This window comes from Callithrix jacchus, chromosome 1, assembly GCF_049354715.1.
Source record: "Callithrix jacchus isolate 240 chromosome 1, calJac240_pri, whole genome shotgun sequence".
NCBI classification, from domain to species: domain Eukaryota; kingdom Metazoa; phylum Chordata; class Mammalia; order Primates; family Cebidae; genus Callithrix; species Callithrix jacchus.
In genome coordinates, this window is record NC_133502.1 from 185344338 (window position 1) to 185370785 (window position 26448).

A 26448-nucleotide genomic window follows, 5' to 3' on the forward strand; every position below is an offset into this window, starting at 1 on the left:
CTCCTGGGCCCGAATGATCCTCCCGCTTTGACCTCCCAAAGTGCTAGAATCACAGTTGCGAGCTACTGTGCCTGGCTGCAGCTAAGTTCCATAACAAGCTTCATATTCCTTAAACATAGCTGACTTTCAGGCTGTCGTAGACAAGAAGGCCTCCCAGGCATCCCTATCTGTCTCCTCAGTTCAGCTGAGGCCCGTGTCTTGGTGGCTGTCCCCGGGTGGGAGCGGAATGGTGGGTGGAGCCAGCAGCCCCCCTGCCCTATGTCTGCAGGTGGAGGGCGAGAAGCAGCAGGAGCACGAGGCGCAGTGGCTGCGGGAGCACCTGGCCATGCTACTGAGCTCGGTCCTGGAGACAAAGCCCCTCTCAGGAGACCAGAGCCAGGTGGGGTCAGAGCTCCTGCAGAGGTGCGAGACACTGGAGAAGAAGACAGCCACCTTTGAGAACATCGTCTGTGTCCTGAACCGGGAGGTGGAGAGGGTGGCCCTGACCGTCGAGGCCTGTAGCCGGCAGCACCGGCTGGACCTAGACAGGATTGAAGCCCTGAGTAACAAGGTCTGTGCCTGGTGGGCGGCCAGCTATGAGGACAGTGTAAAGGGTGACGGTGCCCACGCCCCAGCAGCTTCTGGCAGGTCCTAGAGCTTTACAGCATGGACAACCTAGAACTCCATCTGCAAACCCCAGTCCAGCGTGGTTTCTGTGGGGGGCTCTGGCTCCCTTTATTTCTGAGCCCTGTTCTCTGAGAGACGCAAACCCTGGAAATTCACAGACGCCATAGGCCGTGGGCGGGAGCCTCCTCTGACGGAGGGCAGTCAGCCATGGGGGTGTGCATGGCGTGGTGTGGCTTCTTAGCATGCTTGCTGTCCGGAGCTGCTGTGTGAACTTGGAATCCCCACCTCTTCGCAGGGTGGGATTGGGTTCTTGTGGGCAGGGAGCTGACAAGAGAAACACAGAGCCCAGGGTGCCCTGGAGCACGGTCCTGCTGGAGATGGGTGGGTGTGGGAGGCAGGGGCTCATGCCCGCACCCTGCTGTAAGAGGGAAGGTGGTCTTGGCACCCGCAGGTGCAGCAGCTGGAGAGGAGCATCGGCCTGAAGGACCTGGCAATGGCCGACCTGGAGCAGAAGGTCTTGGAGATGGAGGCGTCCACCTACGATGGGGTCTTCATCTGGAAGATCTCAGACTTCGCCAGGAAGCGCCAGGAAGCTGTGGCCGGCCGCACACCTGCCATCTTCTCCCCAGGTGTGGTTCTAGCCCCCACCAACTGCAGCTGCTGTTTACTTGGCACCTGGGTCCCCTCATTGATGCAACCATATGGGAGGGGTCCCAAGGGCAGGGCTGGGATACAACACCCACTGATACCAGGAGTGGCTGTGCCTCCCTGAGTGGCCAGTGGGCAGCTGAATATGGGATGGGCAGTGGGCGCCCTTGGGCAGATGTCGGGGTGGGGGTGTTTGGCTGGCTGCCCTTTTGTTGTGCCAGCTCTCAAAGTGTGCCCCTTGTCATCCTCAGCTCTGCTCTGCAAGCCCCATGTCACCTAAAGCAGATATTACACCAGCAGGCTCTCCTGCCTAACCACAGCTCCTAGAAAGACAGAGGGCGGGTGGGGGTCACCATGTGGGTGGCACGAGGCGGGGCGTGGCTCTCAGGGACTTGGGGCTGAGCTAGTCTGACCCTTCCCAGGTTCACTTTCCACCTGCACACAGGAGCTCAGTTGAGGGTGTTTCTCATGCTTCCTGCTTTTTTATTAACCCCAATTATGGGGTCTCTTGAGAGGGTGCTCGTGGGGTCTCCCCTGGAGGGCACTGGTAGAGAGGGGTGGGGTGGGGGCTGTCAAGACTGTGCTTCCGGGCACTGTGGTCCAGAAGTGGCCCCGCTGCTGTCCCTTGAGACCCTCACTGACCTCGTGCCAGCCCAGCCATCATCTCTGCCCCTGCCCAGCCCTGCCTTCGTGCCCTTTGTAGCCATGGCTCAGAACATGCCCTCATGTAGGCTTTATTTTTACACTGACTTGTTGAACTTGCTGATAGAATCTTAGATTTTAGGATCAAAGCTGAGACACCGTAGGCACCTTTCCTGTTTGAATTTAAGCTGGCACTGCTGATGAAACTCGCTGAGCACCAGGGGCTGAGGTGGTCCTGTGCTCCAGCGCCCTCAAGGCAGAAAGAGACCCAAGTGTCATGTTGAGGGGCTGCCATGTTCTTTGTGGTGTGTCTTGACAGGGCCTTCATCAGGGGTCAGAAATAAAATTCACACTCTCTTCTCTGAGTTGAGACTGGAAAAATGAAAGATTGGAGGACACTCGAGGGCATAGTCTGGGCAGTCTGCAGGACATAGCGCTGTTCCTCCAGGGCTGGGAAGGTCAGCACCGCCCTCTGGTGGCCACCTTCCCTCTGCAGCTGCTGGGAGCTCTGAGCGTGGGGTGAAGGGTGAAGGGGTGGGGCCCTGCCACAGTGGCAGTCTTCGAGGGAGCTGCACTCGGGCACGAGTACCTGTTTGTGTAAAACATCTGCTTTAAGCCATGCTGGTGAACACAGCTTGTGTGCAGCACGGCTGTGGAGGGCAGGGAGGACGGGCCTGGGGAGGATGGGCTGTGGGGGGCAGGGAGGACGGCTTGGGGAGGATGGGCTCTGGAGGGCGGGAGGACGGCCTGGGGAGGATGGGCTGTGGGGGGTGGGGAGGACGGCCTGGGAAGGATGGGTTGTGGAGTGGGGCAAGATGGCCTGTGGAGGGCGGGGAGGATGGGCTGTGGAGGGCGGGGAGGACGGCCTGGGGAGGATGGGCTGCAGAGGGTGGGGAGGACGGGCCTGGGGGCTCAGTGCCACCATGGTGGGATCACTGTGTATGGACCTTTGTGCAAGGTGTTCTGTCATGTGACTTGGAAAGCAGCTTCTGCCCCGTTCTGGCTGTCAAAAAAAAAAAGCATTTACTGATTTTTCTAATTACTGGGTTTTTTTCAAAAATGAAATTTGTTTTCATTGGAAACTAACTGCATAGTTTGAGAACAAACATTCTTTGCACCCCAGAACCTGAATGTTCCTTTGTGGTGTGGATGTCCCTGGGGGAGGGCTGGCAGGCAGGAAGAGCCCACCCTGCCCGTGCTGATTGCTCCCCCCGCCTGCCTCCCCAGCCTTCTACACCAGCAGGTACGGCTACAAGATGTGTCTGCGCATCTACCTGAATGGCGACGGCACTGGGCGCGGGACCCACCTGTCCCTCTTCTTCGTGGTGATGAAAGGCCCGAACGACGCCCTGCTTCGGTGGCCCTTCAACCAGAAGGTGTGAGGCCGAGGGCTGCGCCTGAGAGTCCCTCTGGGCAGGGCAGCTTCTGTGGCTCAGGCTTGTGCAGGATTGGGTGGCTGGGGCTGCCAGCCCAGGTGTCTGCAGTAGGCAGGTCACCCTGTGGTGCTGTGTCACATGTTGGAGAGTTCTGGCAGTTTGTGTCTTTTTCACAATTTCTGAACACTGGTCCGTGACATAAGCAATGGCTTCCTGACGTGTCAGATGAATATTACTAAGAAAAAGCATAAGGCCGGGCATGGGGGCTCACCCTGTGTTCTTAGCACTTTGGGAGGCTGAAGTGGGAGGATTACTTGAGCCCAGGACTTTGAGACCAGCCTGGGCAACATAGTGTGACCCCCATCTCTACAAAAAAAGGAAAAAAGAAATATTAGCTAGGCCTGGTGGTGCACACCTGTATTCCCAGCTATTAGGGAGGCTGAGGCGGGAGGACTGCTTGAGCCCAATAGGTTGAGGCTGCAGTAAGCTGAGATCATGCTACGCACTGCAGCCCCGGCAGCAGAACAAGACCAGTCTTTAAAAAATAAGTGAATGCAAGGACAAAGCACAGAATGATGAGAGCTGAGGGTGCCCAGCATTAGCCTAGGACTCCAGAGGCCGGAGAGTGTCTGGACCAGCAGTTTGAAAACACGGCCCTGGAGAGTGCAGAGTAAGGAACACGGCTTCAGGGCCATCTGCGTCAGAGGTGTGATTTATTATTTTGGGAAAATCAGAATCTGTTTTTGGTTGAGGAACTGAAGGTCTAGAGACGAGGCTGGAATAGTAAGGTCCTTTCCTTTCGCCATACTAGGCCCAGGCTTGCTACTTCCAACACCTGCTATAGCCAGTGGAATAGGCAGAGCAGAGCTGGACGAGGGGAGGGCGTGGAGGGCCCAGGGGCAGCCAGGTTCACAGGCCCGGCAGAGACAGGCTCAGGCTCTCTGAAAAGTACACTTAGGGCTAGGTGGGCAGTGGGGCTTTATGACACCTTTACCAAGAAAATGTCTTTGCCAGCTGTATTATTCTTTGCTTTTTCCTAATAATAATTCAAGTTCAGGACTGGTAAGTGTAGTCTAGGACTCCAGATGTCAGGGGACAGGAAATGCCACATGGATGCAGGTTCCCCAGAGAGAAGCATCATGCCTGTGGTTGGTGAGCCAGGTGCTGCGCAGGAGCCAGGCCGCCTACCACGTGGTCTTGGCTGGGTCCTGGGATGGGCACCGGGGGCCTCCTGCCAGTGGCTCTGCGAGTGTCCAGACCCTCAGGAGCTGGAAGAGGCAGCCTACAGATCATGTCCCTCCCCGGGGCTCTCCTCCAGGTGACCCTGATGCTGCTGGACCAGAACAACCGGGAGCACGTGATTGACGCCTTCAGACCCGATGTGACCTCATCCTCTTTCCAGAGGCCAGTCAATGACATGAACATCGCAAGTGGCTGCCCCCTCTTCTGCCCCGTCTCCAAGATGGAGGCCAAGAATTCCTATGTGCGGGACGATGCCATCTTCATCAAGGCCATTGTGGACCTGACAGGGCTCTAACTGCCCCCAACTGGTGGTGGGTTTGGGGGCAACCAGGCACAGCTGGCTCACTGAGGGGCCACCATGCTGGGCCAGGGCCTCACTGCACAAGTGGGCAGAGGCCTTGCTTGGGCACTTGGGAGGGTGTTGGCCTGTAGCCAAGTTCACTGTCATGGGGAAGGAGCCACCAGCCAGTCCTCAGATTTCAGAGACTGCGTAGAGGGTCCTGGGAGATGAGCTCAGCCCAGGGCCATGGTGGGACTGGCCAAGGGTCTTCTGGTGCTTCTCTTGCTGTCTGTCTTGTGCAGTGAAGGGAGAGGCCCTGGGTGGGGACGCTCAGAGCAGAGCACATCCCAGCAGTGCCCACAAAGCAGGAGCACAGTGGTGGCCTTGTGTTCCTCAGGCATGGCGGGCAGAAAGGAGGGGCTGCTCCAGGAGAAGGGCCTCCTGCCGGCCAGAGCAAGGAAGGCCATGCGGCTTGGTTCGCCCCTCTGTCCCCTGGAGAAAAGGGAGCATTCCTAGATCCCTAGGAATGCTATGCCACCTTGGCCAGGCTGGCTGTGGGAGAGGGTCTGGTCCCATGCTCCCTCTGCTCAGACCATGGTATGGGGGTGTGCAGCACAGCCTGCGGGTACTGTGAGAGCTCTCCATCCAGCTCATGAGATAAAGTTATTAAACCATTCAAATCTCTGCTCAGTGGTGTCCAGTTGGTTCCAGGTTGCCTGCAGCTTCCAGCCTTGGCAGTGGTCACCCTCTGGGGGTCCTCCTGGCCTCCTCTCCTCCCACGCACCCCTCCCCACAGGGTACCTGGCCACTGACTGCTTTTCTAGCCAGCCAGGTTGTTCTGTTTCTTACCTACTGTAAGCTCTCTCTTAAGCTTTGGTGAAGCCCAGTGTTCCTTCTTGTGAAATATTCTTCCCTGTCCGTCTCCTCTCCTGGGCCTTCCCAGGGACTCCTGTGAGAGCAGGATGAGGATGAGCCGGCCCTGGTTCTCAGCACAGGCTGCACCGAGGGCCCTGGCTGCACCGCCCTCGGGTGTGCTCTTGGGACTGAGGGCAGGCTGGAGTAGGCATGGCCCCGCTCTTGGTGTCGGGGCAGCCGTGCTAGGGCTGGCTTGGCATCTGTATCAGGCTCGGGTAAAGTGTGGTCGCCTCTTGACATCCCCACACACTGCTGTAGTTTGAGAAGTTAAGACCATAGAAAAATGCAGAAAATAACTCAGGCACAGGAACTGACAGGTATCTGTGCTCCCTGCGTGTGTACTGGACCGAGTGAAGCATCGCAGAGCCCATCCCCTGTTGTTCCCTTTCCCAGCCTCGACTCAGCTCCCTTGGGCCACATGGCACCATCTGTGACGTTCCAGTTCTCTGGCTTTAGAATTCGGCATCTATGTGTTTCTGTATCCACAAATAAGACTATTGCATTTAAAACGCAGAAACCGTCCACTGGGTCCTCTGCAGGTAGCCGGGCTTCTTACTCAGCCTGGCTGGGTTTGGTTTTGTTTTTGAGATGGAGTCTGACTCCTGTTGCCCAGGCTGGAGTGCAATGGCACAATCTTGGCTCACTGCAACCTCCACCTCCTGGGTTCAAGCGGTTCTGCCTCAGCCTCCCAAGAAGCTGGGATTACAGGCACCTGTCACCACGCCCGCCTAATTTTTGTATTTTTAGTAGAGACTGTGTTTAACTATGTTGGCCAGGCTGGTCTTGAACTCGTGACCTCAGGTGATCCCGTGCCTCAGTCTCCCAAAATGCTGGGATTACAGGCGTGAGCCACCCCACCCGGCCCAGCCTAGCTGGTTTTAATGCCTCATGTGCTGGGCACTCTGCATGGCAGATTGTGACCACTGTGTGTGAGTTCCCTAGAGAGCACCTCCCCGTCTTTTCTTCTGTGTCTTGAGTGTTCGGCTACTGTAGACGCCCAGGCAGACCCACTTTCCTGGGTCTCCTGTCAGCCTGGAAGGAGAGCTGGTGGTTTCTAGGCCTTCCCGTTTTAGCAGTTGCCAGCTTGCCTTACAGAGGAGCAGCACCCTGTCCTTCCACCAGCACAAGGGGAGGGTTCCCATCACCTCCTGTCCCTGCCCGCCTTCGATGTGGGAATGGAGGAGATGTTGCCTTCTGTGTGTGTGGAGGGGCGTCTCGGGAACGGGCGCTTCTCTGATGGCTCAGTGGCGTTGGGCGTCTGCCCCACTCACTGCTCTCTTGGACTGCCTCCCATGTGAATTGCCTGTTGTTAATGTCTTTTTCTTATTTTGTTTCTGGTTGTTGGTCTGGGCCTTATTCTACTGGTTGATAGGAGTTCCTAATATTCCTGATCAGAGTCTCGGTTGTGTGTTTGAACCGTTTCTGTTCCTGATGTGCAGAAGCTTAAACCTAAGGCACGATCAGTTGATCTTACCCTTTGTGAGTGGTGCTGTTTCTGACCGACTCAAAACATCCTGACCTCCCTGAGGTTGAAAACCACTGTCATGTTTCTTCTCACAATTTTGAGGTTTTGTCTGTAACATGGTGGGCTTCTGTATTTGGGGATTTATTTGTGTATGACAGGTTTTACTAGTTTGCCCAAGCAGATAGATTCAGGTCATCACTTCTCCCTTAAAATGAAATGGAGCTGTGAAATGAGAGAAGCAGGACCAAAGAAGTCCTCCCCCAGGGACAGAGACGGGGAAGAAGCCAACATCCACAGAGGATTTCAACCCTTCTGGATGGTGGGAAGTGGGTTGGTGTGTGGCTCTGAGCAGAAGAGGGCTGAGGGGGAGGCTAGCTACCCTGGGAGGCCCCGGCATGGAGCAGAGTCAGCTAAAAGTGGATCAGCTCAGAGACCAAGCAGAGCCGCTACCTTGCAGGTACTTTGCCTGCCAGAGCAGCCGGGTGGGCCTCCCAGCCCTCACTTCCCTGGGGAGATGGAGGTCTGGAAAACTAGGGGAAGAGCTGAGGACTGTGCCCCAACGCAGTCAGAGCAGTGTTGGGCTCCAGGCTGAAGCCGGGGCAGGCGCCTGCAATGAACAACTCCCCAGGTGCAGGTGCTCCCAGGAAACAGACCAAGGCCCTGGAGGGACGAGAGCTCTGGAGCTGACCCGTGGGCAGGCCTAGCCCAGCTGCCTTGTGGCCTTCCGGGGAAGTGTCAGGCTCTATGCAAACCCACAGAGGTACCATCGTCACTATCTAATTTTAGGAGGTTTCATCCCCCTGCAGAGAAACCTTCCCTTGGCCTCTGGCAGCCAGCCACACATCTGCTTCTGTCTGTGGTCCTGCCTGATGAGAACAGGGACAGGAGTAGAGTCCCATAGCGCGTGGCCTTTGCTTTTCCTCAGCAGGGTGCTTGCAAGGGGCGTCTGTGTCGCGGGGCGTCTGTGTCGCTGCGTGTCTGAATTTCATTCCTCTTTATGGCTGGCTGACATTCTCTGGGGGATGGACCTCATCTTGTTTATCCATTCACCAGCTGATGGACATTGGGTGGTTTCTAATTCTTGGCTACTCTGAAAATGCTGTTGTGAACATTTGTGTACAAGTTGTGGGGATGCATATTTGTTTTGGTTTCTCTTGAATGTTCATACCTGGGAATAGAACTGCTGGACCATAAGTTCAGCTTTTGGAGGATTGCCAAACTTTCCCTTGATGGTTGTATCACTTTACAGCTCCCTCAGGAAGTGCTTTTTTTTTTTTTTTTAATTTTTGTTTTTCGAGATGGAGTCTCGTTTTGTCTCCCAGGCTGCTGTGCAGTGGTGCAATCTTGGCTCGCTGCACCCACAGCCTCCCGAGTAGCCAGGATTACAGGTGTGCACTACCACGCCTGGCTCATTTTTGTATTTTTAGTAGAGATGGGGTTTCTCCGTGTTGGCCAGGATGGATGGTCTCGAATTCCTGGCTTCAAGTGTTCCGCCCACCTCAGCCTCCCAAAGTGCTGGGATTACAGGCATGAGCTGCTGCACCAGCCCCTAATAACATTTTAAAATTTCATAGTAAAATTGATTTGTTCTTTTGTTATGAATGTTCACACCTGTGCAGATTTGGATAAGCACCACAATAACCAGGAGACAAGCATGCCCTGCCATCTTAGAAGACCATTCTCCTCCAGCTCAGGCTGGAGTGAAATGCTGTGATCTTGGCTCAGTGCAACCTCCGCCTCCCAGGTTCAAGTGATTCTTCTGCCTCAGCCTCCCAAGTAGCTGGGATTGCAGACACCTGCCACCATACCCCGCTAATTTTTATATTTTTAGTAGAGATAGGGTTTCACCATCTTGGCAAGGCTGATCTTGAACTCCTGACCTCATGATCTACCTGCCTCAGCCTCCTGAAGTGTTGGGATTACGTGTGTGAGCCACTGCACCCCGCCACGCAGAAATGAAGAACAAGGGATTGGAAACTGGAGGGAAGACCACTCTAGTGTAAAGTGGCGGAGGACACAGCTGATGTGTGTTCATGTCCCGTCCTTCCTTTGTGGAAGGGACTGGGCCGTCTGGCTGAAGAAATATTCAGGGTGTGGCGTGTCTTCTAACGGCATAAAGTAAGATGTGAGACGAGAGAAATGATTTAAAGATGGAATTTATAATTAACAGGGAAAGAACTTAGGGATCTTAAGGATTTTCAGTCTGGCCATTGAGAGAGTAATGAGGTGTCTTTAGAACAGACCAGGAGTGTGGCCGAGCAGCTTTTGACGAGGAGCTTAGTGTGGACAGGATGAAGCCAGAGGCTGCAAACCAGGACAAAGGTAAAATGACCCCAGAGGCGTTTCAGTCTCCTGGTGCTGCCTCGCCACCACAGGCCTGGTGCTGCCTCGCCACCACAGGCCTGGTGCACCAAGGCCTTTGGGAGGGAAATCTGTCAAAAGAGGTGTAGGGTGCCCTCAGGACCTCAGAGCCTGCTGGCAGGGCCACCCCGAGTCTGCTCTCTACATTCCAGGGCAGGCCCCTAAGCCACTCCAGCCTGTCTCAAGTGGCCTCGGGGAAGGTACCATCATAGCCTTGGTAGGGTCCATGTGGTGCTGGTTCTGTGGGGACATGCTTCCTTCACTGGGTATCACAGGATGTCACGGACAGCAAAGGCCCACATGGAGACTTGCAGAGCCATGGCAGAGCCCACATAGGCAGTATGTGGTAGGGCCTTGGGGATAAGGCCACTCTTGAGACCCCAGAACTGCAGAGCCTCCAGTGTTCACTGCCAGCCTGGGAGAGCTGCAGGCGTGAGACTCTAAGCTGCTGGAGCTGCGTGAGGGCTGAGGTTACCAAGAGCCTGGAGGGCCCCTCTGCACCCCACAGTGTGTACAAAGAAGATGATTCTCAGGCCTTAGGGTTTCGTGGTATTCTCCCTGCTGGCGTTCAGATGTGCTTGAGGTCTGTTACTCCTCTCCTCTTTACAGTTTATCCCCTTTGGAATGGAAACGTCTGTTGCGTGCCTGCCCTACACTGTATTTGGAAGCATGTAACTTGCTCATTTTCACAGGCTCACAGTGGAGGGAAAGCTGCATCCACTTGGGATGAGTCACGCCTTGAGTGTCACCCATGTCTGATTTAGATGAGTCTCTGGGCTTGGACTTTTGAATTGATGTTAGAATTAGTTAAGACTTTGGGAGCCATTGGGATGGAATGAGTATATTTTGTATGTGAAAAGAACATGGGCTGGGCACGGTGGCTCATGCCTGTAATCCCAGCACTTTGGGAGTCTGAGGTGGGCGCATCACCTAAGGTCAGGCGTTCAAGACTAGCCTGGCCAACATGGTGAAACCCTGTCTCTAAAAAAAAAAAAAAAAAAAAAAAATGTGTATTTTACTGCTGTTGAGTGAATGTTCTATACATACCGATTGGATTTGGTTAGCTGATTAGTTTCATGGGTCGTATTGTATTCCTCCGAAAATGTTGAAATCCTAACCACCCTTATTTAGGATTACTCAGAATGTGACCTTATTTTGGAAAGGGGATCTTTACAAAAGTAACCAAGTTAAAATGAAGTCATTAGGTGGATCCTAATTCAGTGTAACTCGTGTTGTTATAAAAGGGAAATTTTGGCCAGTCACGGTGGCTCACACCTGTGATCCCAGCACTTTGGGAGGCCAGGCTGGAAGAATCACTTGAGCCCAAGAGTTTGAAACCAGCCTGGACAACACAGACCCTGTCTTTAAAAAAAAAGTGCAAAAGGGGGAAATCTGGATGCAGACAGGCATAGAGGGAAGAGAGTGCGAGGATCAGAGAAGACACCACGTGAACCTGGGAGACTGGAGGGACGCGCCCACAGCCAAGGAGAGCAGAGAGCAGTCGGGATGCAGCGGGACCTTCCCTAGGGGACACAGCCTGCCCACACCCCATCTCTGACTTCTGGACTCCAGAACTGTGTGTGCTGCTTTGTTACAGCAGCCTTGGGAAGCTGACACAATGGTGGGCTTCAGCTCTACGTTTTTGCTGATTTTCTTCTCCCCTCCCCTGTCCCCTCTCCCGGCTCCCGGCTCCCTCTCCCTTTTCTTTCTTGCTTGCTTTCTTGCTTTCTTTTTCTTTTCTTTATTTTTTTGAGACAGAGTCTTTCTCTCTCTCCCAGTCTAGAGTGCAGTGGTGCAATCTCGGCTCACCACCTCTGCCCCCCAGGCTCAAGTGATTGTCTTGCCTCAGCCTCCCAAGTAGCTGGGATTACAGGCTCGTGCCACCACGCCCAGCTAACTTTCATATATTTAGTAGAGATGGAGTTTCACCATGTTGACCAGGCTGGGCTTGAACTCCTGACCTCATGATCTGCCCGCCTCAGCCTCCCAAAGTGCTGGGATGACAGGCATGAGCCACTGCCACCCAGCCTTTTTCCTTCTCTTTAATTTTTTCCTTTTCTTTTTATAGATACCTCATCTTGGTATGAATGGTCCTTTTTACGTCTTCTATTTTTTTTGCTGAGGCTTTCATATTTTTATATCCATCACAAAATGTTTGTGATTGCTTGTTCTAGCATTTTTATAGTAGCTACTTTAAAGTCCTTGTCAGATAATTCCAACATCTCTGTCTGTTTCACTTCCCCTCAAGCCTGGCGTTTGCTGAGTGGGTCCCTGCAGGTCCGGCTTGCATGTTGACAAGTGTCATTTTCTGTCCGGGTCATGGCGTAATGTTCCTCCACGGTGACTGCAAGGTGTTCAGAGTTCCTGAATGCAAATGTTATTAAAAGCTTTTTAAAAATGCAACCCTTGGAGGTCAGGTGGACTAACCCATTCCAGAAAGCAGCTGGTAAAGTGCTCACAGTGATCAAGAGTCTGAAAATGTAGAAATGAACCTGTCACATACCAGCAAGAGCTATGGAGTAGAACCATGGTTGCAGCAGAGAGAGTTGAAGAGCTCGAACAGAGATGCCAAACTTACCACAAACAGATGAAAGAAAAACAGCTCCAGAAACTTCAGGACATCAAAGGAGTCAAGCTAAGCATCCGTCTTATCTGATCCCGTCTTGCAGGTAAAGGGAAGCATTGGGAGGGGCATACACAGCCCTCACAGCAGGACGTGCTGGTGGAAGATGCTTCTTACAGGCCTCACTGGAACCACTGGGAGACTTAGAACTGCTGAATGATTGGTTTATTACATAAGGTCACTTAAATGACAAGTGATTAAAAATGTATCAGGCTGGGCACAGTGGCTCATGCCTATAATCCCAGCACTTTGGGAGGCTGAGGCGGGTGGATCACGAGGTCAAGAGATTGAGATCATCCTGGTCAACAAGGTGAAACCCTGTCTCTACTAAAAATACAACAATTAGCTGGGCACGGTGGCACACGCCTGTAGTCCCAGCTATTCAGGAGGCTGAGGCAGGAGAATTGCTTGAACCCAGGAGGCAGAGGTTGCAGTGAGCCGAGATTATGCCATTGCACTCCAGTCTGGGTAACAAGAGGGAAACTTCTTCTCAAAAAAACAAAAAATGTAGCAGGCTGGGCCCAGTGGGTCACGCCTGTCATCCCAGCACTTTGGGAGGGTGTGGCAGGTGGATCACAATGTCAGGTGTTTGAGACCACCAGCCTGGCCAAGATGGTGAAACCCGGTGTCCACTAAAAATACAAACATTAGCAGGGTGTGGGGTCAGGTGCTTGTGGTCCCAGCTACTTGGGATGCTGAGGCAGGAGAATTGCTTAAACATAGGAAGCAGAGGTTGCAGTGAGCCAAGATTGCACCACTGCACTCTAGCCTGAGCAACAGAACAAGACCGTCTCAAATAATAATAAAATTAAAAAATCAAACTATATATATCTATATCTCCTGCATTGCTGTCTGCAAAGCACTGGCTATCATGGGTGTTAGATTGTGTCTCAGTGTCAGACCTTCACTAATGCACTGAGTAAATTACAAAGATTCTGTTTGTGAACACAGAAGTGAACTGTAGTCATAAAATGGCTGTGCCATGTGGATGATGGCAAGTATGAGGCGGCGCTCATGTAGTGGCTGACAGAAGTGGGTAGTGGCATGCAGAATACTCTTTGCAGTAAAATACTCCCTTTATTAATGTTACAAAAGGGGGGCATGATGAGAAACTAACGACTGGCCTCAAAGGCACCCTTCATTTTGCTTTCATTACTTCCTCGGCTTTATTCACATCTTAGAAGAGCATAGTGGCCTCATGATGAAGCCTAATTACGTAGCTCTGTTCTGAGCTCATTTAACTGTTCTGATAGGCACCTGTGGATGTTGAGGTTCAGAGCTTAATCATCTTTGCCTGAAATGGCGCTAGACTCTATAAAATTTCTGCCTTGGAAAACCCTCAGTTCTAACTTGGGATTTCTGGTAGAGCAAGCTTTATTTTTCTAGCCTAGCAATGATCTGGAAGCCGAGGAATCCCAGTGCCTTTTAAAATTTGTGTTGGCTGGGCGCGGTGGCTCATGCCTGTAATCCCAGCACTTCCAAAGGCCGAGGCTGGAAGATCACTGACCCCATGAGTTTGAGACCAGCCTGGGCAGCATAGACCTCATTTCTACAAAAATTAAAAAATAGTTGCCAGGTGCAGTGGCTCACGCCTGTAATCTCAGCACTTTGGGAGGCCAAAGTGGGCGAATCATGAGGTCAGGAGATCAAGACCAGCCTGGCCAGCATGATGAAACCCTTTCTCTACTAAACAAAAATTAGCTGGGCGTGGTGGTGGGCACCTGTAATCTCAGCTACTCAGGAGGCTGAGGCAGGAGAATCATTTGAGCCCAGGAGGCAGAGGTCACAGTGAGACGAGATCACACTACTGTACTCCAGCCTGGGCAACAGAGTGAGACTCCATCTCAAAAAGTTAAAAAAATACATACATTTTATATATATAAAATCTGCCTCAGCATTTGTCTTTTCCTTTGGAAGTTGAATTTTTAATTTTAGAGACAGAGTCCATTGCCCAAGCTGGAATATAGCAGCCCAGTCAGTGCGCCTGCCGCCGTGGCCTCCCAGCGGGGAGGGTTATGGATGTGAGCCGCTCTGCCCAGCTGTGTGTTGAAATTTTATGGTTCTTCATGTGTCTAGTAATTTTGGGTTATATTCTGGACATTTGAATATAACTTAAAAAAAATTTTTTTTTGAGACAGGGTTTCACCATGTTGGCCAGGCTGGTCTTGAACTCCTGACCTCAAGTGATCCACCCGCCTAGGCCTCCCAAAGTGCTGGGATTACAGGAGTGAGCCATTGTGCCCGGCCAGGCCTCAGAACACGTGTTTTCTGAAGACTTTTGTCTTTTTGTAATTCAGCCATGTTATTTTTAAACACTGGGTCTCCACCCCACCCATGTGTGTGGGGGAGGGGTCATGTGCGCCTCTCTGTTCCCCTCCCAGGGCTCTTTCATGTCCTCTGTGCCACGTTCTGCTTCCTGATCCCCACGTCAAGTCTCTGTGGTCCCGTTCTTCTCACATATCAAGCTTTTGATGCAGTCACTCTACCTGCTGTTTTCCACAATGCCTGACTGGCTCCCTTTTTACTTTATTTTGGAGATGGAGTCTCGCACTGTTGCCCAGGCTGGAGTGCAGTGGCATGATCTCGGCTCACTGCCACCTCCGCCTCCCAGGTTCAAGCAATTCTCCTGCCTCAGCCTCCCAAGTAGCTGGTACTACAGGTGCCTGCCACCACCTGGCTAACGTTTTGTTGTATTTTAGTAGACAGTTTTACTGTATTGCCCAGGTTGGTCTTGAACTCCTGAGCTCAAGCAATCTGCCTGCCTCTGCCTCTGCCTCCCAAAGTGTTGGGATTACTGGTGTGAGCCACCACACCTGACCTCCTTTTTTGTGTTTTGAGACAGAGCCTTGCCCTGCTGCCCAGGCTGGAGTGCAGAGGCAAGATCTTGACTCACTACAACCTCCACCTCCTGGGTTCCAGAGATTCTCCCGCCTCATCCTTCTGAATAGCTGGGATTACAGGTGCCTGCCACCATGCCCGGCTAATTTTTTGTATCTTTAATAGAGACAGGATTTCACCACGTAGGCCAGCCTGGTCTCGAACTCCTGACCTTGTGATCCACACGCCTCAGCCTCCCAAAGTGCTGGAATTACAGGCATGAGCCACCACACCTGGCCTCCTTTTTACTTTTAAATGTCCATGTGCTGCTGATTTCCATCCCCCGCTTTTGTTTCATGGTGCAGTTTTTGCTTTAGGGGTGTTATCATTAGTTTTCTTGAGTTTCGGAAAATGGCTCACTTCTCCGGAGCCTGCCCATGGTGCGTTTGCATTTGTGGAATCTGTCGGCTCCTTCCTGTGAGAGGCTTTCTCAGGTCTGTCTCAGCACGGCTCATCTTGTTTTGCGGTCTTCGGTGTCTTTCTTCCCTTGTTCTCGCCCATGTTTGGGGTTTTATTATGAACTCCAGCAGCCCCCAGGGCTTCCCAGTTGGAGACTGGGAGTTAGCGGGGCAGAGGCTCCGTCCCTCTGGGTGGCACAGCCTGTGTTGGTGGTGGTGTCCCTGACCCTGTCGGTGCTCAGGCCCTCTACCTGCCCCTGTGGCCCATGTGGCTCAGGGGGACCATCACCTCGATGCTCACTCGTCTCCTTTGCGTCCTTTCTCTGTACACAGTTGCCTACTGCCATGTTAGAGCCACACGCTTCATGTACTGCCTGTGATGGGCAGCTGAGCTGAGTGCCAGGCTCCCCCCCATCTTCGTCACCATCGCCCTGGGCCCTGAGCTCCCGCTGCAGCTCCAATGAAGCCTGCAGGGTCCGGCTGGACCCACCTCCAGTGCCACATCTGGGCCCTGGTCCCGTCCTCACTGGCCTCAACTCCAAGGAGCTCTGCCCAACACCCTCCCTGCCCCCAGCAGCCAGGGCACTCCCTCAAGGACAGGACGAACCTCAGAGGCCACTGTGGCACTGGGAACAACTCGGCCTGCTGACCCTGGACCCGGCCAGGAGGCCCTGCACGCTGTCACCCCCTGCAGGTATGCCAGGCACCTCTGTGGAGGTCGCGGAGTGGGCACTGGGCTGTGTGAGGCAGCCACCTGCGTCACCTGTCAGCAATGACCACGAGGCCCACTCCACTGGGGCCACTGTGCTCGCAGTCTCCCTCCTTGCAGAGACCAGATGACGGAGTGCTGTTGCCAACTGTTTATTCAAAATCCTGAACGGGTGGTGCCTGGGCATGCGGCACACTCGGCCCACAGCAGTGTGACCAGCAGCTCCCAAGCCCCAGGCACACGGCCACAGCCAGGCGGCCAGGGGCAGCCGCCCCTGCCACCGATGGACTGCCGTTCAGGGTGCCCCGGGCTGAGGCCAGCTGGAGTAGTGAACCCCTAGCCCGGGGGTGAGTGAGGAGTGGCGCCCCAGTGTCCTGTGTACCCCAAGCTGGCCAGGAGGCCGAGGGGGCCTTTGGCTTCGTTCGCACTGGCCACCCCGTGCCAGGCATCACAGCTGCGTGAGTGGGTTTGCGTGTGAGAGCGTGTTGGGGCCTGATTGTCCCCTTCCTAAGGCGTTAACTGCTACAAGCGTCTCTACCTCTCCCGCTCAGAAAAGAGCCACAGGGCCCCGGTGATGTCCTCGAGGGGTCCCGGTGGCTCCAGTGCAGCCAGCACCCCTCAGCGTCTCTGGCTGGCAAGCCAGGAGAAGAAGGCGCGAGGCCGAGGGCGAGGGCGAGGCGCCTGGAGGATGCGCACAGTGCGTGGTGAGCGCCAGGCTTTGATGGTGGCGTCGTCGCTGGCCGTAAGCAGCAGCTCCTGCTCCTGGGGACTGAAAACCACTGAGTTGACCACATCATCGTGCCGCAGCTTGGCCAGGCAGATGTTGTAGTGGCGGTCCCAGATGTAGCCGTGCCGGTCCTCCGCCCCGCTGCAGAACAGCGCCTGGATGAGTTGGCTGCCGCCTGCAGGCGCCCACACCCACCCACCCATACCGCACCGCCCCGCACCTGGCCACAAAGTCCCTGCTGACATCCAGGAAGATGAAGAAGCACTCGTCGTTGGGTGTGTAGGCGCGGTGCGCACGTAGCGCCCGCCTCACCTCCCGCATGGTCTTCAGGTCGAACACCAGCAGGTCAATCTCCTCCGCGATGGGCGGCGGCTGCATGGGGTCAGCCACCACCGCACCACTGGGCCAGGCGCGGCTGTTCACATACAGGTACCTGGGCAAGGGGCACCACGCTAGATATGGGTCGCCTGCGGGAACCCTGCCCAGGACCCTGGTAAGATGCCCACCTGTTGTCGGGTGACAGGCCCATGCCAATGATGTGGCCGTGCACGTCTATGACGTGGTCCAGCGCGTCGAAGAAGGCGTCCGACCCCCGGCCCTCGCCCAGCACGGGCCCCGCCGTGGTCATCTGGTGTGGCAGGATCTGCTTAATGCCTACAGGGAGGGCTGAGGTGAGGATCCCTACCAGTGCCCAGGGACACCACTCCAGGGCAGCCCCCAGCCCAATGAGGCCTCCGAGCCTGTGAGTGCCTCAGAGGCGTGTGGGCACCGCCTGCTCCAAGGGCCCAGACCTGAATCAAGCCCATCAGTGGCGCGCTGGCCAGCGGCCTGTCTGTGTCTGTTTTTACCGCTCATCCCACAGGCCCGAGGACAAGGCCGGGTCTGGGGTTGCGGCACCAGGGGTGAGAATGATCCCAGCTTTGCCTGCGGACTTGCTTGCCGTTTGCCCCCAGAACCCCCGCCCAGCCTCCCCCAATCTCTGAGGACCAAGGCAGGGCTGGGGCAGTGTGGTGGCAGGGCTGTACCAATCTGGTGTGGGGAGTAGGTGAGGCAGCCAGTGGTGAAGATGAGGTACTTGCTCCTGGTGCCTGTGTCGCTGTGCTCAGGGGGCTTGGTGTGGCCCTGGGCCAGCAGCTCGGCCACCTTGGTCTCCAGCACGCAGTCTGACAGCTGTGGCTGCGCCCGCCCCTCCAACACGCTGTCCAGAAAGTGCCGCAAGCCCTCCTTGGCGTGGGCAGGGGCTGGGCTGGCCACCTCCTCCTCGTTGTTGCTGCCCAGGTCAAAGACACGGCAGGGGGATGTGCCTGGGTCGCCAGCGTCCAGCAGGAGGTCAGGGCTGTCGAAGCGGCTGCAGTCGGCCACCATCACAGTGCGGATGGTGCTGGCGTTGAGGTTCTGGATCTTGAACAGCCGCTTCACCACGTTGACGTTCTCTGACTCCACGTCCTGGGGGTGGGGCAAACGCCAGGTGGGCTCAGGCCCTGGGGAGGGCAGTCCCGGCCCCGGCCCCAGCCCCTTGGCCCACACCTGGAAGGCGTTGTTGAGCCACAGGACAGAGCAGGAGGTGATGTCTCCGATGCGGTGCAGGTTCCCTGAGATGAGGCTGGTCTCGGTCAGCCAGCAGCCAAACACGTCGTAGGGCTTATTCCGCACGCGGGACAGCAGTGCAAAGGAGTCTGTGGGGAGGCCAGGGCTGGACGCGCTGTTGGCCCGGGGAGGGCGAGGGCGGGGGCAGGGCCGGGGCTCACCAGGCGCCAGTGCTTACCTAGGCTGATGACCGCGATCTCGCCAGAGGAGGAGTTGTGTGGCCCCAGGAACACCCCTGAGGCCAGCAGCAGTGAGTCGTCCTGGTTGAACTGCGAGAACTGCGTGTAGCTCCAGTTGTATGGCCGCATGTCTGCGCTGTGCAGCAGCGAGACGGTCAGGTCGTTGCTCCAAATCTACACAGCAGGGTGGCCCTGGTGACCGCCTGGCCAAGTCTCGGGGCAGGGGCCTGCTGCTTAGAGGCCACCAGGGGGCAGGGACCCCTCCAGCCACTGTCATCGGCCCTGGGGCACTGGCACAAACAGCAGGAGCCTGCCCTGCAGCGGGAGGCTGTGAGTGTGTGGGGGGGGGCCTCTCCTCTGGGTACTCCTGGCCACCCTGCACCGCTCCTGACCCTCCCATCTCACCTGGTTGGGAAGCTGGGGTCCTGGGACCTGGGTGCTGCAGTGGAGGGGTGGGGTGGGGGGGACACCAAGCGGTCCTCACCTTCACAGTGCAGTCCTTCGAGCAGGACGCGAACTGGTAGCCCGAGTGGGAGAAACTGAGGTGCAAGACCTGATCCGTGTGCTCCCGTAGCGTCTGCACCTCCACACAGGGCACCATGTCATACAGCCGCTGGAACTCCTCTAACCAGGACGTGGCCGCTGCGGGTGGGAAGTGTCAGCCCGTGGCCCGGGCCTCCCTCCTCGCAGTCAAGGCCACGAGCTGAGTGTGGCCCCCGCACTCCTGGCTGCAGTCCTTGGAGCTTGGGGGAAGCTCAGCAGGGGGCAGGGGTCCTGGGGGGGCAGATGCCAGTGGTGCTCCTGGAACCCACCAGTCCTGGCGTAGGCCTTGGCTGGGGGTTACAACCCTGTCACTCACAGAGACCCCTGTATCTATCCCCCACCCTGCAAGTGACCCAGTGAAGCTTTGGGCCTCCGGGCTGTGAGGGGGCCTGTGCGGTGTGCGGACAGGCCTGGATCAGGGTGAGGCTGAGAGAGTGGACACTCGGGGCGCAGGCCAGTCCCCCGCCAGGCTGACCCCCAAGCACAGGGGCCCGGGGCCTGGGCTGCCGAACGCGGGTGGGGCCCCGCACACCACGGACCTGGGTGTCGGGGCACGTCTCGGGCCACCTGGTAGTAGCGGTAGAACTGCTCCCTCCACAGGAACTCATCCCGCGACACGGCGAGCCACTGGCGGCACACCAGCCCCGCGGCCAGCACGTCGGCCGGGCCCAGGCTCAGGAAGATCTGGTAGACCAGGCTGTCGGGGAGCAGGGGCGTACCGCCCTCGTCCATCGTGACATTCTGCCCGGGCGGCCCTGAAACCCACCAACGGCTGCCCTGAGCCCAGGCCCGAGCAGGGAGGCCGGGAGCGGGCGCCGGGGAGTCCACCGGGCTGCGTGTGTGCGGAGGACGCCCGGGCCCCGCCGCCGCGCCATCCCCGGCCCCCTGAAGCCGGCAGCGGGCGCTGACCGGGAACGCGCTCCGCAGGGGACAGGCTCGGGGCGGCGGGGCCGCGGCCCCCGCCCTGCGGCCCTGGGGAAGCCCTGCCCGGCGGGGACGCGCGCAAGGGCGGCCTCGGGCTCCTGCACTCGCCCAGGGCGGGTGGGGCCGACGAGGCCGGACCTCGAGGGCCGCAGGCGCACTCACCGCGGCCGCCTCCGCCCGCTGAGCCGCCCCCGCCCCGCGAGGCTCGAACCCGCTTCCGCCGCCGCCGCCGCCGCCGCCGCTCGGACCGTCGCCCCCGCCCCGCAGGGAGCCTGCCAGGCCCGACGCCACGAGCCCCGAGGCATCGATGGCCACGGAAGGCCGAGCGCGCGCCCCTCGTGCGCCTGCGTCTCGGTCCCCGGCGGCCCGGCCGGCGCTTCTTTGTGCGCCTGCGCACACCTGGCCTCTTTGGGAACAGCGCCCCTTGTGGCCGGCGGTGCGGCGGTCGTGGGTGGGACTGCGGGCGAGGCTCCACGGCTAGTGGTTCGGGACCCGCCTCCGGCGCTTCCCGTTGCCGGGCCCTGAGCAAGTGGCTTCATGGACCCCGTGACGTTGGCCATGGAGCTAAGACCACTGGGTGATGGTTTAAGGAAGATAATGTGCAAACGGCTAAGGACTGACTGTCAGTGGAAGTCAGGGGTGCAGGGGAAAATGAATAAACAGCCAGAGGTCAACTTGGACTTTGTACATAGGACATGATACTAGGGCCCTGCCGGGAAGTGCAGATCGAAGCTGGGCTCACAAGAAGGCTGGAAGTGGGGTGTGGGGCTGGCTCAGGGCAGGGCTTGGAGAGGCAAGGGACGGACATGGACTTTCTGGGCTGGGCTCCGTGACTGCACAGCAGACTCTGGCCTGGGACTTGGTGGTGCTGCCCTTGGCCTCCCACAGTCTTGCCACCCCGCCGTCACCACCATGCTGCCCCCTGGGACTACAATCCTCTTGACTTTGCTCCTGGCAGCAGGCTCGCTGGGCCAGAGGCCTCGGAGGCCTCCCCAGCCACCATCCCCCATCAGCACCATCCAGCCCAAGGCCAATTTTGATGCTCAGCAGGTAGAAGTTGTTGGGGGGTAGAGGGAGGCAGGGGAGGGGGCACTCCCACAGTGCCTGCGAGTCCTCCTGTGGGCTGCCCCCAGTTTGCAGGCACCTGGCTCCTTGTGGCTGTGGGCTCTGCCTGCCGATTTCTTCGGGAGCAGAACCACCGGGCTGAGGCCACCACACTGCATGTGGCTCCCCAGGGCACAACCATGGCTGTCAGCACCTTCCAAAAGCTGTAAGTCCCAGAGCAGCCCTGCACCCGAGCCCCCACCCTCCTCTCAGCCCCAGACATCAACCCTGCCCTGAACCCTGACCCCACCTGGGCTATGCCGGGACTAGAGTTCCCCGTTGGAGTCCCTCTGGTGCCTTCCCCCAGGGATGGAATCTGCTGGCAGGTGCGCCAGCTCTACAGAGACACAAGGGTCCCTGGCCGATTCCTGCTTCCAGGTGAGGCAAGGGCCGCAGGGCCTGTGGGTGGGGGTGACGCAACCTCTGTGGCTCTCTGATGTGGCTACCGTGGCTCTGCCCCAGCCCGAGGCGCCCGAGGGGCCGTGCACGTGGTTGTCGCTGAGACTGACTACCAGAGTTTCGCTGTTCTCTACCTGGAGCGGGCAGGGCAGCTGTCGGTGAAGCTCTATGGTATGGGGGGCCTGGTCTCTGTGACTGGACAGGCACTCGAGCTCTGCACACTTACTGGGCCATCCCGGGGGGCTGGGTGAGCCCAGGGTGACATGCCCTCACTCCCTCCCTCCCATCCTGACTCCCCTGCTGAGCAGGGGCCCAGGGAGGAGCAGTGACAGGCCCAGTGTGGGGTCAGGGGACACAGAGACCGTGTCCCCAGAGCCCTCCATGAGGCCTGGTGCCGGGACCCCAGGAGCCCTCTCTGCCCTGCAGCCCGCTCACTCCCTGTGAGCGACTCAGTTCTGAGTGGGTTTGAGCAGCGGGTCCGGGAGGCCCACCTGACTGAAGACCAGATCTTCTTCTTCCCCAACTATGGTGAGTGTCCCCAGCAGATCCCCGCCTCAGCCACCCCCACTTTCTGGGCTGATGTCCAGCCTGACCCCTGCCTTGGGCCCCCAGGCTTCTGCGAGGCTGCAGACCAGTTCCACGTCCTGGAAGGTGAGTGCGCAGTGGGGCAAGCATGGAGGCGCGGTGAGGGGGGCCACGGCCAGGGGCTGAGTCTCATCTCTGCTGCAGAAGTGAGGAGGTGAGGCCAGCGCGCAGCTTCGGTGCTGAGAAGGCAGTGCCCCGAGAGACAACCCCACTGCCCGTCCTAGCCCACAGCTTCAGATCGGGACCCTGCCACCTGGGTCTGGGGGGGGGGATCTTTTGCCGGCTGCCCCAGAGCACAGTGGGTGGAGAGGCACCTTCTTATTAAATGTCTCAGCCTTCTCCCTGACTCTTTTCTGTCCACTCTGGAACTGCACCAGTACCACCAAGGCCCTCTCTGCCCTTGCCCCCCACCTGGTTGAAAGCCCGGGCTCTCTTTTGGTGGGAGTGCACACAGTGGGCACTGGGCTGATTTTAGCAGCTCTGGGGATTTGGGAGGGGAAATCCTCCTTGGCACACACCCACCTTGTGCCCTGCTGGGACCTGGGGCATCCAGCCTCGCTCCAAGGCTACCCTCGCCAGTCCATTGTCCTGCACCCCCAGGCTGCTCCTCCGTCTCCGTGGCGGCCAGCTGTCTTCCCTGCCCATTTTGGCCTCTTCTGAGCTGCGCTGGCACCAGCTGGCCTGTTGTCAGTGGCAGCAGTTGGTGCCCACTCATGGCCGCTGTACTCTCTGCGTGCCCCATCCACTCCCACGTCCCCCCTGAAACCAGGAAGCAGAACAGAACTAGGGGTGGGCCAGCTGTATCCTTGGGTCAGCCCCTGGGCTATGACCGGAGGGTTAGGAACCAGGCAGGGCTGGGCCACGCTGGGTCCGGACCTGGCTGCTCAGCAGCTCCCGTCAGGCCTGGCCTGGCCCGGCCCTGGGCCTTCGGCCCCTGGCATTTGCTTGATAAGCATTTCTGAAGGCCCACTGTGTGCAGAGTCCTGGGGCCACTGGGTGGGCTGGTCTCTCCCTCTAGGAGCTTGAATTCCAGGGATCAGCCACCAATTGGCCACAGCGGGCAGAGATGGGGGGAGAAAGTGCCTCGGACTTGGTCCCACCCCCCCACTCCATTCCCACCCCTCCCTCACCTCCCTCACACCCCTCTGTAACCACCCCTCCCACCCCTCCCTCACCTCCACTCCCACCCCTCCCTCACCTCCCTCCCAGCCCTCCCTCACCACCCCTCCCACCCCTCCCTCACCATCCCTTCCTAACCTCCCTTCCCACCCCTCCCACCCCCCCTCAACTCCACTCCCACCCCTCCCTCACCTTCATTCCCACTCTCCTCACCTCCGCCCCACCCCCCCAACCTCCTCTCCCACCCCTTTCCTCACCTCTTTTCCCCCCCCACTCCCTTTTTCTTTGGGCTTCTGAAGGACCCAGGACACCCAGGTGGCTGCAGGCCACAGGGCAAGAAGGGCCACTGCCTGGTCCCTGGAGGTCCTGGCCCCCAGCCCTGACCACATTGCCTACTGGCGTGTTCCAGACAGGACAGGGGCATGTGGCCTGGTCGGGGGCTGGGAGGAGCCAGCAGCTGCCCAAGGGCTCCCCATCCCACGGGCAGGTGTCATCCTGCTGTGCCCACCCAAGTTTCCTCAGCTGCTGGACCCCTAGAAGGGCAGGCAAGTCGGGTGGTAGAAGCAGGGCAGGGCCCTGACTGCTGGGACCTGGGAGGGAGAAGGGCCAGGAGGTCAAACCCTTGCATCACCCGCGCCCATATCCCAGAGACCCACAACATACAGACCAGCTTGCAGCAGAAGGGCTCAGCGTTCAGAGCTGGCAATTTTGGGAAGCCCTGTACATGAGCCCTGGGAGAGCCTCTTCCATGCCCGGCCCCCCATCCCCCAAATAGAAAGTGAGGATCTCATCTGGGGGCAGGAGTCGGGTAAAGCTGGCCATGGTCACAAGCTTCAAAGAGGGCTGAATGTCCAAGGGGTGGCGCCAGAGACCCACCCATGACCTGGGGTGCTGCGATTGGTGGGAGTGGCCCAGCCTGACTCTCCTCGCTGCCGGGCTGGGTGGGTTCCTGTGCTGCGTGGCCACTTGTCTGGCTGCACTGGGACCACAGGATGTGGAGCACAGGGATTACAGGCATTTCATTTTCACAGAAGCGTTTAATGAGCTTTAGTTAAATTTCAGACACTACATAAAATCACGACAGTTCTGTGTGAATCACTGTTCTCTAAAATCGTTTGCTTAATTTGGCTGGGCACGGTGGCTCATGTCTGTAATCTCAGCACTTTGGAGGACAAGGCAGATGGATCACTTGAGGCCAGGAGTTACAGACCAGCCTGGCCAACATGGTGAAACCCGTCTCTACTAAAAATACAAAAGTTAGCTGGACATGGTGGCAGGTGCCTGTAATATCCCAGCTACATCAGAGGCTGAGGCAGGAAAATCCCTTGAACCCAGGAGGCAGAGGTTGCAGTCAGCTGGGATCATGCCACTGCACTCCAACCTGGGCGACAGAGCAAGATTCTGACTCAAAAAAATTATACACACACACACACATATGTGTGTGTATATATATATATTTACACACAGAAATGGTGAGGTGTGGTGGCTCACACCTGTAATTCTAGCACTTTGGGAGGAAGAGGTGGGCGGATTCCTTGGGGTCAGGAGTTTGAAACCAGCCTGGCCAACTTGGTGAAGCCCCATCTGTGGGGGGAAACCCTGAAAGAGCTGAGGCAAGTGTCTGAGGCCTGAGCATGTTCTCATATAAACATAGAATTAGAAATGAATTAGAGATATAGTTACAGTTATTCCTATATATAATCGTAAAATCACATAGCTATTCATATGTAATCACAAATATACACACATATATAATCATGTAATCTTTAATCTTATTAATAAGCCTCAGGTCAAGAAGCATGGTACTGAAGTGATATTGGAGAAGAGGTGACCCTAAGGAGAGATGCTCTAAGTCCTCTGTCCCGCCCGCATAAGGGCTGCTGGAGGACGCCTCAGCTGTGTGACAGTGTCAGTGCTGGGAAAGCGCCCGCTGTTTAGCCAGCTAGGGAAGGAGACTTCCAAGATGGCTGAGACATCTCCTTCCTCGGGGAGGAGAAAACTCTGCTCCTCCAAGCTCTTGTGGCAGGCCCGACGGCTGTCAGGGAGACCCACAGACATCCAGGGACCTGTCTCTGTGGTGCTGTGCTTCAGCGGTCACGCTCCATGGCTACTTTCAAGTTCTGCTTCTGCACCTGGTTCCTCTTTTCCTTAGAAGATAAGAATTAGTAATAGTAACATAAATATTAGTGACCTTGCTATTTCTTGACAAGTATGGAAAAAGTGCTGATGCCTCAGGTTTTCTCCTCGCCTCCGCTTCTTCAAAGTCTTGGGCCCCCTGTCTCCAAGACATGTGAGTTAACTGACCCTGTCGCTGACCACCATTACCTCACCCTACCTGCCCTGCCCCCTGCTTTGTGCTCAGTAAAATTCAGAGCGTCCAGGCACTCGGGGCCACTGCCAACTCCGCGCTTTGGGTGGCAGTGGACCCTGGGCCCAAACTCTTTTCTCTTTCTCAGTGTCTTGTGTCTTTGATTTCCGCAGTTTCTCGTCTCCACACCAGCAGAGAGGGACTCACGGGACCCTGTAGGGCTGGATCCTACACCCGTCTCTACTAAAAATACAAACAAATTAGCCCAGCGTGGTGGTGGGCGCCTATAATTCCCATTTACTCGGGAGGCTGAGGCAAAGAATTGCTTTAACCTGGGAGGCAGAGGTTGCAGTGAGCCGAGATCGTGCCACTGCCCTCCAGCCTGGGCATCAGGGGGATACTCCGTCTCAGTTAAAAGGATCTTTAAAAAAAAAAGAAGAAGAAAAAGACCTGTGGGGTCAGGAGCCCAGGACTGCTCTGGGGGCCCCACCGTCCTGCTTGGACGTTAAACGGCTGTGTTGCCTGCGGCGCCCCTGGTCCCACAGGCAGGGCCAGACAGTCCAGGGCTGTGCGCTCTCTCCCGCTCTGGCCTGGTTCTCATCGCCCACGCAGCTGCTCAGAGGGACTGATGGACCCTGCACGTGGGGACGGGCACCCTCCTCCCCTCCCTGCCACGCCCCAGCCACTCCTGCCCCCACCCCACCCCAGGGGGCCTCCCACTGCCCAGGACCATGTCTGTGAAAAGCTGTTTGTCCCGGGAGTGGGAAGAGAGAGGGGAGGGTGAGCAGAGGACAGGCCAGGAACCGAGTAAGACGAAGTGAGGGAGAAGCC

General features: G+C 57.0%; 3 protein-coding genes and 1 long non-coding RNA gene across 19 annotated transcripts in view; 2 read left to right on the forward strand and 2 right to left on the reverse strand.

Annotated features, from left to right (window-relative positions):
• The window catches only part of TRAF2 (TNF receptor associated factor 2), a 31882-nt gene extending 26404 nt beyond the window's left edge, over positions 1-5478 (forward strand). For all 12 annotated transcript variants that reach the window (XM_078332430.1, XM_035263664.3, XM_078332409.1 and 9 more), the window contains 4 exons: positions 269-550; positions 1058-1235; positions 3124-3272; positions 4591-5478. In XM_078332430.1, coding sequence (XP_078188556.1) covers positions 269-550; positions 1058-1235; positions 3124-3272; positions 4591-4809 — 828 coding nt within the window. In that variant the 3' untranslated portion in view covers positions 4810-5478. The remainder of the gene's footprint in view (positions 1-268; positions 551-1057; positions 1236-3123; positions 3273-4590) is intronic.
• Positions 5479-16278: 10800 nt separating this feature from the next.
• On the reverse strand, positions 16279-20344 carry FBXW5 (F-box and WD repeat domain containing 5). Of its 2 annotated transcripts, XM_035263729.3 has the most exons (9): positions 20265-20344; positions 19718-19933; positions 19120-19277; positions 18635-18809; positions 18397-18545; positions 17895-18315; positions 17376-17523; positions 17090-17302; positions 16279-17010 (listed from the first exon to the last, which is right to left on the reverse strand). In XM_035263729.3, exons 2-9 carry the CDS (start codon positions 19908-19910, stop codon positions 16761-16763), a joined length of 1707 nt encoding a protein of 568 aa, XP_035119620.1. In that variant the 5' UTR covers positions 19911-19933; positions 20265-20344; the 3' UTR covers positions 16279-16760. The 2 variants fall into 2 exon arrangements, with proteins under 2 accessions (XP_035119620.1, XP_078188508.1); XM_078332382.1 differs by having other exon boundaries at positions 19718-20344.
• Positions 20345-20877: 533 nt separating this feature from the next.
• On the forward strand, positions 20878-25227 carry C8G (complement C8 gamma chain). 4 transcript variants are annotated; one of them, XM_078332453.1, is made up of 7 exons: positions 20878-21152; positions 21236-21372; positions 21514-21584; positions 21669-21776; positions 22032-22133; positions 22218-22256; positions 25093-25222. In XM_078332453.1, exons 1-7 carry the CDS (start codon positions 21015-21017, stop codon positions 25116-25118), a joined length of 621 nt encoding a protein of 206 aa, XP_078188579.1. In that variant the 5' UTR covers positions 20878-21014; the 3' UTR covers positions 25119-25222. The 4 variants fall into 4 exon arrangements, with proteins under 4 accessions (XP_078188579.1, XP_009003971.3, XP_078188596.1 ...); XM_009005723.5 differs by lacking the exon at positions 25093-25222 and adding an exon at positions 22335-22529; XM_078332470.1 differs by lacking the exon at positions 21669-21776 and having other exon boundaries at positions 25093-25227.
• Positions 25065-26244, reverse strand: LOC144577052 (uncharacterized). The gene is made up of 2 exons (XR_013520272.1): positions 26068-26244; positions 25065-25456 (listed from the first exon to the last, which is right to left on the reverse strand). It is a non-coding gene; the product is annotated as an uncharacterized LOC144577052 (long non-coding RNA).
• Between the last annotated feature and the right edge of the window lie 204 nt (positions 26245-26448).

Excerpts from the sequence above, each read along its gene's own strand:
- FBXW5 (XM_035263729.3), bottom strand. The coding sequence starts at position 19,910 with ATGGACGAGGGCGGTACGCCCCTGCTCCCCGACAGCCTGGTCTACCAG. Across the intron at positions 18,810-19,119 it reads CGAAGGACTGCACTGTGAAG|ATTTGGAGCAACGACCTGAC; the intron begins GTGAGGACCGCT and ends CCTGCTGTGTAG. Across the intron at positions 17,524-17,894 it reads CTACTCCCCACACCAGATTG|GCATTAAGCAGATCCTGCCA; the intron begins GTACAGCCCTGC and ends CCCTCCCTGTAG.
- C8G (XM_078332453.1), top strand. The coding sequence starts at position 21,015 with ATGCTGCCCCCTGGGACTACAATCCTCTTGACTTTGCTCCTGGCAGCA. Across the intron at positions 21,585-21,668 it reads TGGCCGATTCCTGCTTCCAG|CCCGAGGCGCCCGAGGGGCC; the intron begins GTGAGGCAAGGG and ends GCTCTGCCCCAG. Across the intron at positions 22,257-25,092 it reads CCAGTTCCACGTCCTGGAAG|CCTCAGGTCAAGAAGCATGG; the intron begins GTGAGTGCGCAG and ends CTTATTAATAAG.